Here is a 15,455-nt window from a genome sequence, read left to right as displayed (position 1 = left end):
GAGAGGAGAGTTGTGTGTGTGTGTGTGTGTGTGTGTGTGTGTGTGTGTACGAGCACGTGTGTGGTATACGTGTAGGACTGAAAGCATATGGGTGTATATGTCTGCAGGTGTGTGAGAAGACGTCGAGTACACGGGTGTGTGTTGGGGTCTCTGGAAGGTGTGTCTCTGGGTGTTGGTGTCTGTGTGTGGGGCGTGTCTGGCTGTGTGTTTCCGTCCCTGGGTGTGTCCAAGGACAGGATAAGTCCTCATGGCAGGGGGCTGATCCCCTGGCCGTCCCACCTGGGTTCTGGCTGAGGCCTGTGGGCTCTGATACCCCTTTAACGCCCCCCCCACCCCCGGCACCACCTGACGTCGCATGCAGCCTGCCAGTGCTGCAGTGAGCGCGCACACACACAAGCGTGCACACACGGAGCCCCGAGCCTCCGCAGCCTTCTCCGGGGACCCTTGCCCTGCCCTTCCCATGGGCAGGGGCCCCCCCACTGCCTCCTGCTGCTGCCGTGGGGCCCATGAGGGCCAGGGGCAGGTGGACCATGTAACCAGGGGTGCTGCTGGGAGCGCGGAGGGGAAGGGAGCCCCCAGCCTTGCTGGGCCGGCCCAGGCCCCTCCGCGGCTCCCCCTTTGCTGCCCACCCACCCAGTCCCCTCCCCGTGGCTGATAACCCCAGGACTCCCCAACCCAGCCGGTGCAAGCAGCAGCCCCGAGCGGGGCTAAGGCTACAAGATGCCCTTGGTGGATTTCTTCTGCGAGACCTGCTCCAAGCCGTGGTTGGTGGGCTGGTGGGACCAGGTAGGGAAGCATGGTGTGGGGTGGGCGGGAGATGCTGCCCTGCCCTGCCACCCTGGGACCCTCCAGCCCCGGCGTGGGCTTGTGTGTGCAGCTGTGCACGAGTGGCCTGGGGATGTAGCCTGTGACCGTCCCTGTGTGTGGCCCAGGGCTGGGTGTGGATGGCAGGAGGCTGGGGGTGTGTGGCTGTCACTGGGTGTGACTGTCAGGGCCGGCATGCGTGTGTGTCCCCCTTCCCCCCCGGGCATATACTTATGCGCCTGGGTCACAGCGTGGCCTGTCTGAGATCTCTCGACTCTGCGTGTTCTATGTCGGGCCCCATCATAAGCCCACAGCTGCCTGTATTTCTAGGGCATGTGACCTCGAATGTCACTGGCTGGCTTATTGTCTGTCCCTTGACTTGGGTGTCTGGGCTGTGTGACACTGTGCAGGGTGACTCTGTGTGTGGTGGTGTGAGATTTTGTGGGTCCATCTTGAGTGTGTGTGTATGTGTGTGTGTGTGTGTGCGTGTGTGTGTGCACGCATCTTCACGTGTCCCAGGGTCTCCGGGCTGCCCAGGTGAAGTGAGCACCCCATGCCCCAGGGTGGGCCATGCAGGCTCCCCCTTCCTGTCCCTCCCATCTGGCTGCACTGAGCCTGCTTCTGTTTTGGGGGTTCTTTGGCAGAGCTTGGGGGCGGGGAGCTGATGCCCTTTCTAGTCCATGCACAATGTCACAGCAGAGGCCTGTGTGAAGTGGCATGGGGGGACCAGGAGGGGCCCCCAAGCTGGGTTTCGGGTATGCTCCGTGCATCTGTGCATCTGTCTACCTCCCTGAGGTTGGGGAGGGGGCTATGATGGGAATCCCTCTCCCCCTCCCCCATCAGCAGCCTGGGATTTCCTCAGCTCCCTGTTCTCTCCCCCGCCTTGGCCAGATTCCCCCTTCTCCCAGAGATAGAGGACTAGTTTTTTCCTTCCAAATCGGGGTGGAGGCTGGGGCCCAGAATGCCTAGGGAGGAGGGTCCCTGTCTGGAAAGACCAGGGTCAGGGGCAGTTCGGGAAAAGCAAGGGTTAAGGAGCCTCTGGCTTGCCCCCCTTTTCCCCAGCTCAGCAGCTGGTTGGAGGGGGAGTTGCTAAGGAGACTCCCATCGCCATGGTGACGGGGATTCTCCTGATACCCCATTGGCTCCCTGTTAGGCAGGAACCCCTCCCTTCCACAGGTGCCCCTCTGGCTCCTCCTGGGAGGAGGGTCTAGGGGAGGGGAGGGGAGCTCTTGTTTTCTGAAGCTGGGAAGGGCGTCCAGTTCCCGACCCCGCCTCCCAGCCTGGGGTCACGCCCCCTGAGCAGCCTGGAAGAGGCTCCGTGGGCTGAGCAGAGAAACAGGGGGCATCCATGGGGGTCTCTGGGAGCGCCTTGAGAAGGCCTGAAATGTGCACACACACATACACGCTCACACACATGTACAGGTGCGTACACACACGATTCCCCACCATCCCTTCCTTTCTGACTTTCGCCTTAGTTCAAGAGGATGCTGAACCGTGAACTCATACACCTGTCAGAAATGAGCAGGTCAGGAAACCAGGTTTCAGAGTACATTTCTACAACATTCCTGGGTGAGTGACGGCAGCGCGTGGGCGGCGGGACAGCTGGGCTGGAAGGCTTCTCCTCACCCCTTTTCGGGCCTTTTATCCACATGGTCAAGGGGCCCTGGCTCTTCCCACCCTAAAATCAGACCACCATGCTCGAGACCTTCCATACTTGGGCTCCAAAACTCAGTGGAACCCCAATGGGACTCTCCAACTCAAGAGACACACCCCCCCCGACTCAAAGTATTCTTTTTTTTTTTCTGGAATTAATTTCATTTTATTTATTCATTCATTTATTTTAATTTGGCCAGAGAGAGACATAGAGAGCGAGAGAGAGGGAAAGCGATAAAGCAAGCCACCAGGTCCGGGACTCAAACCGTAGTTGGTCATGTGGGAGTGTCCAGCACCTTAATCACCATGCCACCTGCTGGTCCCCTCAAAGTATTCTTAAACCTCAGAAAGACTCCAAGCTAAGAGCTGGCCCTGTGGTCTGGTGGTTAAGGGAAATGGATCCCGCATTACCAAGCGTGCAGTTCAGTCCTGGCCCCAGCAGCTTGAAAAACACGCTGGGAGCACATGGGTGCCCCAGATCCCAACAGGACGGAGACCTGAACGTGACGGGATTGTGACCACACCTCACTGGGGAGTGTTTTCTCCCTCTCTGCTTCTGGGGTGTGTACACGCCCCTCTGGCAATTAAAAAATTCAATTATTATTATTTTTTTTAGAGATCAGCAATTAGTGTAATGGCTATGTCACTGGAATCCCATGTAGTCAACCACAGTTCGAGTCCCGGACCTGGTGGCTTAAATTCACGCCAGGCGCATATGCGTGCCCAAGATCGCAAGAAGAGAATGGAGGAGAAGGGATTGTGGCCATCCCCCCCGGGGGTGATTTCTTGCTTTCTGTCTTTCTGTTGAGTGCACGCACCCTATAGCAAAAACCTCTCCAAAAAGAAATAATAATAATTAAAATAAAATTTAAATTAAATAATCCTTTTGTTTTTATTTGAAGATAATTTTTTTTTTTTTTTGGAGAGGCTTTTGCTATATGGTGCGTGTGCTCACCAGAGAGACAGAGAGACAGGAAGCAAGAAATCACCCCCCAGGGGCGATGACCAGACCACAGTCCCTTCTCCAATCTCCTCATCTTGGGCATGCACACACATGTGCCCGGCATGAGTTTAAGCCACCAGGTCCAAGACTCAAACTGTGGTCAACTACATGGGAGTCCAGCGACATAGCCATTATGCTAACTGCTGGTCCCTGAAGAGAGGTTTCTGCTAAAGGGCACATGTACTCACGGGAAAGACATAGGGACAGAGAGACAGAAAGAAAGCAAGAAATCACCCCCTGGGGGGATGACCACACAACAGTCCCTTCCCCTGGATTCTCCTCTTAGGATCCTGGCCTTGCATGCACATGTTCCCGGAGTGAGTTTAAGTCGCCCATCCGGGACTCCAACCATGACTGACTACATGGGAATCCAGCAACATAATCGTTACACCGTTTGCTGGTCCTGTAATCATTAAATAAAATAATTCTAAAAAAAAAGAGTAATATTAATGATAAATAAAATTACATAAATAATTCAAAAATATAGAATAAGAAAAAGTACCAGCAAATCCCAAAGGCCCCCAAGTTCAGACAACCTCCCTCCCCAAAAGAAGGGTTCAGAGTTGCAAAGACTCCAGCCAGTAAGGGCGTGGCATGCCGCTGAGTTCTGAGGATCCAGCCAATGGGAGCGTGGCATGCAAATGACCCCTGTCCAGCCCTCTGTTTGACAGATCACAATGAACCTCCGCTGAGCTCTGGAAGCTCTCCAAAGCTCAGCAAAAGGGCTTCTGGGGCTGGCCTCCAGGCAGGCTGGTGCCAAGGGGGGGATATGGAGCCAGAGACCACCCTCCCCACACCACTCCCAGCGATGTCCCCTACTCCCAGCACTCTCGGACACCATGCAGGGGTTTTCCCCGCCCGAGAGGGTTCTTTGAGTACCCGGGGCAGACCGCGGCTGTCCCTGGCATCCCCAACCCACTACTTTACTTCTGCCCTTCTGCCAAACCTGGCTGTTGGACTGGGGCCACCCCACAGCCCCAGGCAAGATCCAGGGCTCCCACCCCATCCCAACACCTCCCAGAAAAAATCCTACGTGCCCTCTGGTTTCAAGCCTCTGGATAGCCATCAGTGTGATACCCAGAAGGGACCTGCTCTACCGGGTGAGGGTTCCAGGATCTGGTGCGGAGGAGCGGGGCTAACGAATGGGGGAGTCTTCGGAACGGGGAGCGCTGGTGCTTACCCGAACCTCCCCGCCACTGTGTGCAGACAAACAGAATGAAGTGGAGATCCCATCACCCACGTTGAAGGAGCAGCGAGAGAAAGAACAAGCACCGCCACCCAGACAGAGACCCGCCCAGCAGCCCCCGCCCCCGGTGCCGCAGTTCCAGCCCATGTCCCAGATCACTGGGGTGAAAAAGTTGACGCACAGCAGCAGCCTGAGCGACTCCAGTTTTCCCCGCTTTGGGGTGAAGACCGACCAAGAGGAACTCTTGGCCCAAGTGGGTGGAGGCTCAGCTGAGGCTGGGCTGAGGAAGGGTAGTGGCTCCCTGGGGTCCAAAGAAGGCCAGCACGTTGGGGTCCTTAGAAAGAGGTGGTGAGATGAGGATCGGGTGTTCCTGCATTAGGATGTGGAGCCGCAGGAGGGAGGGGATTAAGGAAGGACTGGATGATGTGGAACACAGAGGTCTCAGCTGCGTCTGTGGGCAGCTCCTGAGTGTAGAGAGTATGACAGGGCCGAGCCCGCCAGGAGGGAAAGTGGATTTTTGTTTTGTTTTGCTATTTTTATTTTTATTATTTATTTATTTATTTACTTATTTATTTATTGCCTGAGAGTTTGTCAGTAACAGAGCAGAAGGGAGGAAGCAGTCCCCATGGGGAATTGTCATGTCAGTATCCCTTCTCTTCTGTGTCTCCATCTTTTTGGGATGCGGTCACATATACACACATCCAAAGTGTTTTTCTGTTTTCTTTTTAAGTTTTGTGGCTTTTTTTAAAACTATTTTTGGAATTATTTCATTTTCTTTATTCATTCCGTTATTTTCATTTGACCAGAGAAAGACAGACACACAGAGAGAAGGAAAGTGAGAAAGCGAGCCACCAGGTGCAGGACTTGAACCGCAGTCGGCCATGTGGGAGTCCAGCGCCCTTAATCACCACGCCACCTGCTGGTCCTGATCTAGCCCTCTGAACCACCAGGTTATGGAGCCAGCCCCAAAGAGTTGCTGTTGGCATCGCTGTTTTTCAGTCATTGGTTGGGTGCTGCCCTCAGGGTAAATGGTGTCACCTCTTTTATAAAATACAGCTCCTAGAGGGGCAAGAGAATAGTTTTCTAGAAGAAAGGGCAGCTTTGACCTTTGAAAGCAGCGCTCCCGGCCACTGGGAGACTTGGTGCACAGGTCATTGTCATAGACCCAGACACAGCCCCACTAGTGTCCTGTCCAGTCCAGAGCTGGGTTTGACTCTTCACTCGTCCGGAACGTAATGGAAACAGTGAATCCTGGGTGGTTCGTTCAACTGAAGGTGTTCGTTTTTATTTTTTAATTTTTATTTAATTTTATTTGTTCCTTCATTTATTTTCATTTGACCACAGAGAGAGAGAGAGAGAGAGGGGGAAAGTGAGAAAGCAAGCCACCAGGTCTGGGACTCAAACTGTGGTTGACTGTGTGGGAGTGCCTAGCGCCTTAACCACCACGCCACCTGCTGGCCCCCTGTTTTTTTGTTTTTAATTTGTTATAGGATGTGTGCATTCACCTGAGAGAGACAGAGAGAGAGTGGGAAATCACCCCTTAAAGAGGATAGCCATGCCACGGTCCCTTCTTCTCCACTCTCTCAGGATTTTGGGCACACACATACATGCGCCTGGTGTGTTTCTCAAGTTACGGGGTCTAGGACTAGAACTACGAAGTTGGCCATGTGGGATTCAGCTGCCTTCACCACCACACCACCTGGCTGGTCCAGTTTTTGTTTTGTTTAATTGCCAGAGGGCAGAGAAAGAGAAAGGACCCCTCAATGGGGCATGCTGCAGTCCCTTCTCCACTGTCCATCCCATTAGGATTTTAGGTATATTTTTTAAGCCTATAGGGTTAATATTTGAACCATAGTCAGCAGGGTGGGATCTGGCTTGCTTTTTATTATGAAAGATTTTTTGGTATAGGGCGTATGTGCTTGACAGAGAAATCGAGAGATAGAGACAGCCTCAGGGGGATGGCCACATCGCAATCCCTTCTCCTCCATTCTCCTTGGGATTTTTGGGCATGCACCCTCACACGCCCAGCGTGAGTTTTAAGCCACTGGGTCCGGGACTCGAACCACGGTCGACTATGTGGGAGTGTAGTGATGTTATCATTACACCCTGCTGGTCCTGGGATCTGGCTCTCTTAAACAGGCTATGAGACCAGCCATCAGGTGACATCTTTTTATAACCCTCTGCGAGTGTCACTGGAGAGTCCTTGGTTCAGTCATTCCGTGTTTACTGGGCCACTAGTATGTGCACCTGTTGTGTTTGCTGAGCACCTCCTATGAGTGCCACTGTTCTGGATTCTGGAGTGACTGGACAATAAGCCGGTCTTATTTTCTTGTCCGGGGGCTAGTGGTCAGTTCAGCTGAGGCTGAGGGTGTCTGGGGACCAGCTGGGTTCCCATCCCAGCCTTGCCTCTTATGAGCGGCAAGATCTTAGAGAGTTCACATCACTTCTCTGAGCCTTGATCTCCCCATCTGCCAGATGAGATCGAGTGTTTACTGCAGAGTTTGGTGGGTTAAAAAATACTCGAGCCAGTACCTGTGGTTGCTTTGTTACTTTCTAACCCAATGGGACTTGGGATAGAAATGTTATGGTTCTAAATGCTACCTCTTCTATGAGCAATAATGATGCATCCTTCAAATCACAGCCCCAATTTTCTAGAAAAGGGTCTTCAGGCCAGCGGGTGACTTGGTGGTTAAGGCACTGGATTCCCACATGGACAACCATGGTTTGTGTCCTGCATCCAGTGGCTTGAAAACCATGCCGGGAGCGGGAGGAGGGTCAGCAGGTGGCATGGTGGTTAAGGTACTGGACTCCCATGTGACCGATTGCGATTCAAGTCCTGGACCTGGCAGCTTGCACGTGTACATGCATGCCCAAAATCCCAGGAAGAGAATGGAGGAGAGGGTGGGGGCTGTGGCATCCTTCGTCGGGGGGGGGGGTGATTCACACTTTCCCTCTCACTGTCTCTCTCCAGCAAGCGCATGCACCCTACGGCAAGAAGAAAAGGAAGAAAGGAAGCCATGTTGGGCACATATGCATGCATGCTCAAAATCCCTAGAGGAGAAGGGATTAGGACATGCCCATTCCTCCTGGGGAGTGTTTTTTCTCGTTCCCTTTCTCTGTCTCTTTCCGGCAAATGTGCACACCCTATGGCAAAAACCTTAGGGGAAAAAAAAACTAAGAAAGAAAGAAAAGGGTCTCTGGGGCCAGCCAGTGGCTTGGGGGGTAGCATGGTGGTCGAGGTTGCTGGACTCCCACATGGCCAACTGTGGTTCGAGTCCTGGACCTGGTGGCTTGCTTTCTCTCTCTCTCTCTCTCTCTCTCATTCTCTTTCTCTGGTAGAATCGAAATAAATGAACGAATAAATAAAGTTAAATAAAATAATTTAAAAAAAGAAAGAAAAGGGTCTCAAGGGCCTTGGGCCCTGTTGGCTCCTGACCTCTGACCTCTGACCTCCATCTCCACCAGGAACTGGAAAACCTGAGCAAGTGGGGCCTGAACATCTTCTGTGTGTCCGATTATGCCGGAGGCCGCTCCCTCAGCTGCATCATGTACACGATATTCCAGGTGGGGGAACAGCGGGGAGTGGGCCAAGCTGTGAGGAGCACGGGGCTGGGTGCTTAGGGTTGGTGAGAGTCACCGCCCTGCCCCTGGCTGCCCTCAGGAGCGAGACTTGCTGAAGAAATTCCGCATCCCCGTGGACACGATGGTGACGTATATGTTGACGCTGGAGGACCACTACCACGCCGACGTGGCCTACCACAACAGCCTGCACGCGGCCGATGTGCTGCAGTCCACCCACGTGCTGTTGGCCACGCCTGCGCTGGATGTGAGCACCTGCCACCTGCCCGTGGCCCCTCAACCCCAACTCGTCACTTCCCCTCTTCAGTCTCCTGTGTGTGTTTCTGACCTCGTGTCTCTGACCTCCATCTCTCTTTGACCCTGTTCCTCTAATTTTCATCTTTCTCTCCTGACCCCCATCTTTCTCCACCACCCTAATTTCCCCCGATCTCTGTCATCCCATTCTGACCCTTTTCCTCTCCCATCTCCATTATTCTAACCTCTTTCCGCGATCCCCTCCCCCTTTGCTCTCAGGCCGTGTTCACAGACTTGGAAATTCTGGCTGCCCTCTTCGCAGCTGCCATCCACGACGTGGACCACCCTGGGGTCTCTAACCAGTTCCTCATCAATACCAGTAAGTGGCTGGCCCCGCTGGGGTGGGGCTGGAGGCGGGGTTTGCGAATTTGGGGGCGTGGTTGACCAGGTTGGGTGTGGCTTGCTTTCTCTGTTGGAGGCAGGGCTTATCAGGCTGGGGCGGGGCTGACCTGACTTGGGGGTAGCTGGTTCCATTGGAGGTGGGACTGGCCACGCTGGGGCGGGGCTTGCCCCGTTGGGGGCGGAGCTTGGACTGGGGCGGGGCTAGCCTCGTGAGCTTTACCCTGACTTCTGGGCTTGGGCTGCAGATTCAGAACTGGCGCTCATGTACAACGATGAGTCGGTGCTCGAGAATCACCACCTGGCTGTGGGCTTCAAGCTGCTGCAAGAGGACAACTGCGACATCTTCCAGAACCTCAGCAAGCGGCAGCGACAGAGCCTGCGCAAGATGGTCATCGACATGGTGGGCGGGGCCAGGGGCGGGACAAGAGGGGGTTAGAAAGGCTTTGAGGAGCGGGCATGGGGTAGGATGGGTCTGAGTCACAGAGGAGCCCTTTGAATCCTGAGCATCGGTGGGTATGCCGGAGGGGTGGGCTCAGCTGCCCCTGTGATACCCCCTCGCCCACAGGTGCTGGCCACAGACATGTCCAAGCACATGACCCTCCTGGCTGACCTGAAGACCATGGTAGAGACCAAGAAAGTGACCAGTTCGGGGGTGCTCCTGCTGGACAACTATTCTGACCGCATCCAGGTGCCAGCTGCCCCCCATTGTATGACATGGGACCCTTTCCCTTCCCCCACCCCTTTAGATCTGTGTAGCTGTTCCAGCATCTGTCACCCATGTCACCTCTCTTTCTGTCCCTTTTCCTCTCTGTTCCCACCTCCATCCTCCAACTCTAACCCCATCTCTTTTTCCATCTCTTGGTATTTCTTTCCATCTTCCCCAATGCCTTTCTCTTTTTTTAGTTGCTGGAGTGTGAAAGTACTGGGGGGGGCGGAGAAAGACAGAGAGGGGTTAAAAAGAAAGCCGCAGGCCCCAGAGTGGGAGGGGGTGTGGCCTCTGAAGGGCCTCCTAACCCCCCACACCTCACAGGTCCTTCGGAACATGGTGCACTGTGCAGACCTGAGCAACCCCACCAAACCGCTGGAGCTGTACCGCCAGTGGACAGACCGCATCATGGCCGAGTTCTTCCAGCAGGGCGACCGCGAGCGCGAGCGCGGCATGGAGATCAGCCCCATGTGTGACAAGCACACAGCCTCCGTGGAGAAGTCTCAGGTACAGGCTCTGGGCAGTGGTGTAAGGGGCCGGGGCAGACCTGCCCAATCCATGTTGGGCTAGAGCCCTGAGATCCAGACCTGCCTCTCCACAATGTCAGTTTTTTCTGTTTGGTTTCCCTTATCTTTTCTTCTTTTTCTAAACAATTATTTATTTGGAGCAGACAAATGGCATGGAGGTTAAGGCACTGGACTCCCACATGGCTGACGGTGGTTCGAGTCCTGGCCCTGGTGACTTGTTTTCTCACTTTCCCGCTCTCTCTGGTCAAATTTTAAAATAGTAACAAATACAATTAAATAAATAATTCAACTGTATTTGTTGTTCTTTTTTTTCTTGAGAGGTTTTTGCTATAGGGTGCATGCGCTCGCCAGAAAGACAGAAAGCAAGAAATCACCCCCCTAAAGGGGATGATTCTCCTCTCAGGATCTCGGGCACACACAGACACGTGCCCGGCATGAGTTTAAGCCACTGGGTTCGGGACTCGAACCGCAGTCGACTACATGGGAGTTCAGCGACAGAGCCATTATGCTAACTGCTGGTCCCTTATTTATTTTAATTTGACCAGAGAAAGAGAGAGAGAGAAAAAAAAGCAAGCAAGCCACAGGTTCGGGACTTATACCGTGGTCAGCCATGTGGGAGTATCCGGTGCCTTAACCACCATGCCACCTGCTGGCCCCCATCATTCTTAGAGATTTTTGCTATAAGGCACATGATCTTGCTGAAGAGAGACAGACAAAAAGCCGGAATTCACTCCCCGGGAGAATGACCATGCAACAATCCCTTCTCCATTTTTCTCTCGGGATTCTGGGCACGCACACACATTCACCCAATGTGAGTGTCAAGCTGCCAGGTCTGGGACTCGAACCATGGTCGGCCATGTGGGGAATCCAGCACCTTCACCACAACACCACCTGCTAGCCCCGTGTTTTACATTTTATGTCATGGAGCTCCATGGCAGGGCCACCGCCCCTCTGGCCTCTTGGCTCCTACCTCGTTCCCTCTTCCCCCAGGTGGGTTTCATCGACTATATCGTGCACCCGCTGTGGGAGACGTGGGCAGACCTCGTCCACCCGGATGCCCAGGAAATCCTAGACACGCTGGAGGATAACCGGGACTGGTACTACAGTGCCATTCGGCGGAGCCCATCGCCACCGCCCGAGGAGGAGCCGGGGGGCCCAGGCCACCCACCCCCACCGGATAAATTCCAGTTTGAACTGACGCTGGAGGAGGAGGAGGAGGAAGAAGCACCCACGGCCCAGGATGTGTCTGAAGTGCCTGGATCGCCCCCAGCTCCGGATGCTAGCCTGGCCCAGGATGCATCTCCCTCTGAGGATCTTTTCAAGGTCAAGGGCCGGGATGAGGTCCACGTAGAAGAACTAAATATGGCACAGTGGGCTGACTCAGCCGGTGGTGTCCCCGAGGCCCAGGACGTATCCGGGTCCCCGAAGGAATATATAGGGGCCGTAAGCTACAGCAGCTCTCCTGCCCTGTGTCTTGAAAACCCTCTTCTACCTGCCTTGAGGACCCCGTCCATTCCAGAGGAGGCCCTGGGCCTCCCGGGCCTCCCCTCCGTGGCGGCCGAGGTGGGGGCCCATACAGAGCACTGGGCTGCCAACAAGGCTTGCTGGGCCTGCACAGGGACATCTGGGGACAACCCAGCCACACTCCCAGCTCCTGGCAGGTGGGGATCAGGTGGAGACCCTACCTGAGCCCCAACCCCTTCACTCCATTGTCCTCCCGGCCTCCCTCCACCCCAGCCACCCTTCTCCTCCCACTGCCTCAGTGATTCCTGGCCCTCCTAAGAAAAAAGAAAACAGAAAAGTGGAGGATTTTTTCTCTTTTCTTTTTTTCCCCCTGCCTTCCCCTCGCCCCCACCTATGGGGCCTTTTATTGGAGGTGGGGGCTGGGGAATGAGGGGCTAAGGTCCCAGAAGGGATTTTATTTTTTTGAATTTTAATTGTAACATTTTTAGAAAAAGCCAAAAAAAAAAAAAAAAAAAAAAAAGATTGAAACACAGCAACTGTAGACGCTCCTATTCCTGGTTCCCCTGTTCCACCTCCAGACCCCAGACTCCAGCCCCCAGCTCCCCACCTAACCCCCAGAGTTCAGGCTCAGTCTTCCAGCCTCCTCTGCCCCGTCACCTGGGCCCAGGCAGGCGAGGAGCCTCATTCTGGAGCCTTTTCTGCTCACTTTTGGAGGGTCGGTAGAGTCCAGCCAGGAATAGCCATCCTGGGAGGGGGAGACGGTGTGAGAGGGGCTGGCGGGAGGTCACTGTAGGAGGCCCCAGCTCTAGCCCCCCTCTGGCTCTCTCTTCCTCCCAAAGTCTTCCACCTCATTTTGGACAAACCTGGCAATACTGGCAGGGGGTCAGGGAGCCCTCGGGGAGCTGTTCAGTTTAGGATATGGGGGGGGGGGGGTGGTGTGAAGGGATATTTACGCCACCAGGCCTCAGGCTTGAGATTTGAGGAGGGACTGAGGCCCCTTGGTTTGCCACCCCTTCCATTTTGGGTTCACTTCGAATTTTCTCCGTTTGGGGGCGGGGCTCCGATCTGCACATGCCCCGCCCCTCCTTCCAGCTGCTTCTCCTCTTGTTTCTTGCCTTAATGATTCCCGTGGCCATAGGAGATGGGATGGCAGTGGCTCCTACCCGCACCTTGGGTGGAGTCAGGCCAAGCCCAGAGCCCCCACCCTGGGCACACCACCCTCCAGCATCCTCCTGACCCCCTTCCAGACTCTGCCCAGAGCCCCCCAACCCTCTGTCCTAGGAGGAAGCAATAATGGTGTTTACCCACATCCCTCATCCTAGGCAACCTTTTCCTCCCCTGCACCAAAGTCATTTCTCTGTTGTCCCTACCTTACCAAGCCTCTCCCTCGCTCCCTCGCTAGTCCCTGAGCAATACGACAGACAGATGCAAGGCCATTTTTCTCCAAGCCATGGGGGACTGTTGGAAGGGAAAGCCCCCTCCCCTTTTAATCCTCCTATACCCCTCAGCCTGGTTCTGCAATCCATCTGTCTGTCCACTTCCACTCCCACCTAACCCCGATGATGCTGTACAGGGTTCATTTTTGTAGCAAAAGCAGTTTTTGACCCAGCCGGCAAACCGGAGTGGGTCTTTCGTTTTTGTTTTTGTTTTTTTTTTCCTGTTCTTTTCATTCTTTGCAATGAATTGTTTTTGGTTTTGTATATACTGTAAGGTGGGTTTGTAAATTATTCTACAGAGGTAAAAAGGGAAAAATAATCTTACCTCTTCCCCGGCTGACCCAGGTGGGAAGGTGAGGAAGGGGGGGTTTCCTGGAAGGAGAATCTCCGTTCCCACTGTATTCTACAAATTGTACTATAGTCCCAGGACGAGGGTGGCCTCACCACGATGGTTTTATGGGAAGTTGTGTCATCCTAAGGGGTGAGGGATGAGCAGAGCCTGTACCTTCCCCCTTCCCTTTCCCCAGGCATCAAGGTTCCTCTCCGCCCCGGGTGGGTGCAGGACTTCCGTGAGCTGCTTGCGTGTTGTCCACTTTGATGATCAGTTGGTCCGTCGATCGATACTAAATCCTTCGATCTTGTCTCCAATTAAACCGAGGCTTTCACTGATCCGCCTGGCTGGTGTGGCTTCATTCCCCACCTTGGTGGTGGAGGTACCTCTTCTAAGCTGGCTGAGGAAGGGGTGTTCTGTGCCTAACCTCCCCCAGCGGGGGGGAACTGTCAGCAGAACTCGGCCCAAACTGGTACATAGGGACACCAGGTTATAAAATGGGATTACAGATCATCAGAGATTTTTGCTACAGGGCACGCGCACTCACCAAAGACAGAAAGTGAGAACAGAAAGTGAGAAATAACCGCCCCACGAGATGGCCGTGTTGTAATCCTTTTTCTTTCATGCGCACATGTACACATGTGGCCAGCATGAGTTTCAAGCTTCCAAGTCTGGGACTTGAACTGCAGTTACCTATGAGGGAGTCCAGCAGCGCCTTTACCACTATGCCACCTGCTGGCCCTCAGGTCATGCAGCCTTTCAGGCCATAGACAAGGCTGGTGTCTTTGTCACTGGCTGAGAAAAAAGCCAATGAGGACTGCAGCCCCTCTACCACGTGACTACAAGATTATGCAAAGTGAGTAGGAGGCGTGGCAGGGGCGCACTGTGATTGGCTGGTCTCCTTCTTGGCTGAGGAAGCAGCCAATGAAAGGCAGGGACCCTTTGCCATCTCTGTTTACCAGCTTGCCATTACGCTAACTGCTGGTCCCCAAGTTGAATCCCCTTTGAATTCGTGGCTGGACACAGGATGGCTTGGGATCGAAATTGGTTTCCTTGTTGTTTAATATTTATTTTAAAGAATTTAGTTTAATTATTTTTTTTAACTTGCGCTCACCAGAGAGAAACAGAGAGAGAGAGAAAGTGAGACAGCAAGCCACCAGATCCAGGACTGGGACCGCCATCTGCCACCACATTCTGGCCCCCATATTTACCTATTTATTTGTTGTGATTTTCAAGTCTTGGGGTGCTGCACTCAAACTACAGTCGACCACGTGGGAATCCAGCACCTTAACCACTATGCCATCGGCTGGACCCAACCTCTGTTTTTTTTTTTTTTTTTTAAGAAGGAAGGAAGAAAAAAAAAATGGAAGGAGGGAACTATGACTTTGATACTATAAACTTTGGTGCATACTGGCTCCTTTTTTTTAACTATTTTTTTTTTTTTTAATTTTGACTAGAGAAGGACAGAGTGAGAGAGAGAGAGGGAAGGTGGAAAAGCAGGCCGCCAAGTCCAGGACTCGAACTTCATGTGGGAATCCAGCACCCCTCACCACCAAGCTACCTACCTACCCGCCCCCTAACCTCTGTTTTTTAAACTGTGTGTTCAAGTAAATCCCAGCTATTTTAACCTGTCCCCTTATTTGGATTCCTTTACTTTCACCCCCGGGAGCCCATTGTTCCAGCTTTTATAGGCTAATAAGTCCTTAGGGCTGGTACTTGGCGTGGTGGTTAACACCGCTGGACTCTCACATGGTTTGACAGCGGTTTGAATCTGGGACTGGCGGCTTAATTTCTCACTTTTTTTTTTTCTTCTCTCTAACTCTGTCCCTCTCTGCTCAAAATTGAAAAATAAATAAAGTTCATTAATTCTTTAGGAAAAAAAAAAAGTCCCTTATTTCACCAATGAAACGTTTCTGACATTCATTATGCTAATGAGCAGAACTTGCAGGTATGGATCCCCAGTCTTGTAGTAGGGTGGTTAGGCCTTGTGATGAGGAGCCAGAGCCGACGTTTTGCTGACAACAGTTCAAATCCCAGCCCTTGTGACTTAAAACACTCGCCAGACGCATGTGCCAGTGTATTCCAAACCCTGACAGGGTGGAGAGACAGAAAAGGGATTGCAGCGTGGGC

The 15,455-nt window shown here is 53.4% G+C and overlaps 1 protein-coding gene across 3 annotated transcripts in view; it reads left to right on the top strand.

Annotated features, from left to right (window-relative positions):
* PDE4A (phosphodiesterase 4A) overlaps positions 1–13,663 on the top strand; it is a 53,264-nt gene extending 39,601 nt beyond the window's left edge. Inside the window, exons 8-17 of one of the 3 annotated variants that reach the window (XM_006161540.2) lie at positions 2,280–2,373; positions 4,667–4,899; positions 8,112–8,210; positions 8,308–8,472; positions 8,739–8,838; positions 9,107–9,261; positions 9,427–9,549; positions 9,892–10,074; positions 11,085–11,755; positions 13,522–13,663. In XM_006161540.2, the coding sequence (XP_006161602.1) occupies positions 2,280–2,373; positions 4,667–4,899; positions 8,112–8,210; positions 8,308–8,472; positions 8,739–8,838; positions 9,107–9,261; positions 9,427–9,549; positions 9,892–10,074; positions 11,085–11,755; positions 13,522–13,567 (1,869 nt within the window). In that variant the 3' untranslated portion in view covers positions 13,568–13,663. Of the gene's footprint in view, positions 1–700; positions 787–2,279; positions 2,374–4,666; positions 4,900–8,111; positions 8,211–8,307; positions 8,473–8,738; positions 8,839–9,106; positions 9,262–9,426; positions 9,550–9,891; positions 10,075–11,084; positions 12,079–13,521 lie in introns of those variants that run through there. The other 2 variants (XM_006161545.3, XM_006161543.3) reach the window with 2 other exon arrangements.
* Positions 13,664–15,455: the final 1,792 nt, after the last annotated feature.

Source organism: Tupaia chinensis, unplaced genomic scaffold (genome assembly GCF_000334495.1).
Source record: "Tupaia chinensis unplaced genomic scaffold, TupChi_1.0 Scaffold138665_1, whole genome shotgun sequence".
Lineage (NCBI taxonomy): Eukaryota > Metazoa > Chordata > Mammalia > Scandentia > Tupaiidae > Tupaia > Tupaia belangeri.
This window is presented reverse-complemented; position numbering and strand designations above follow the sequence as displayed.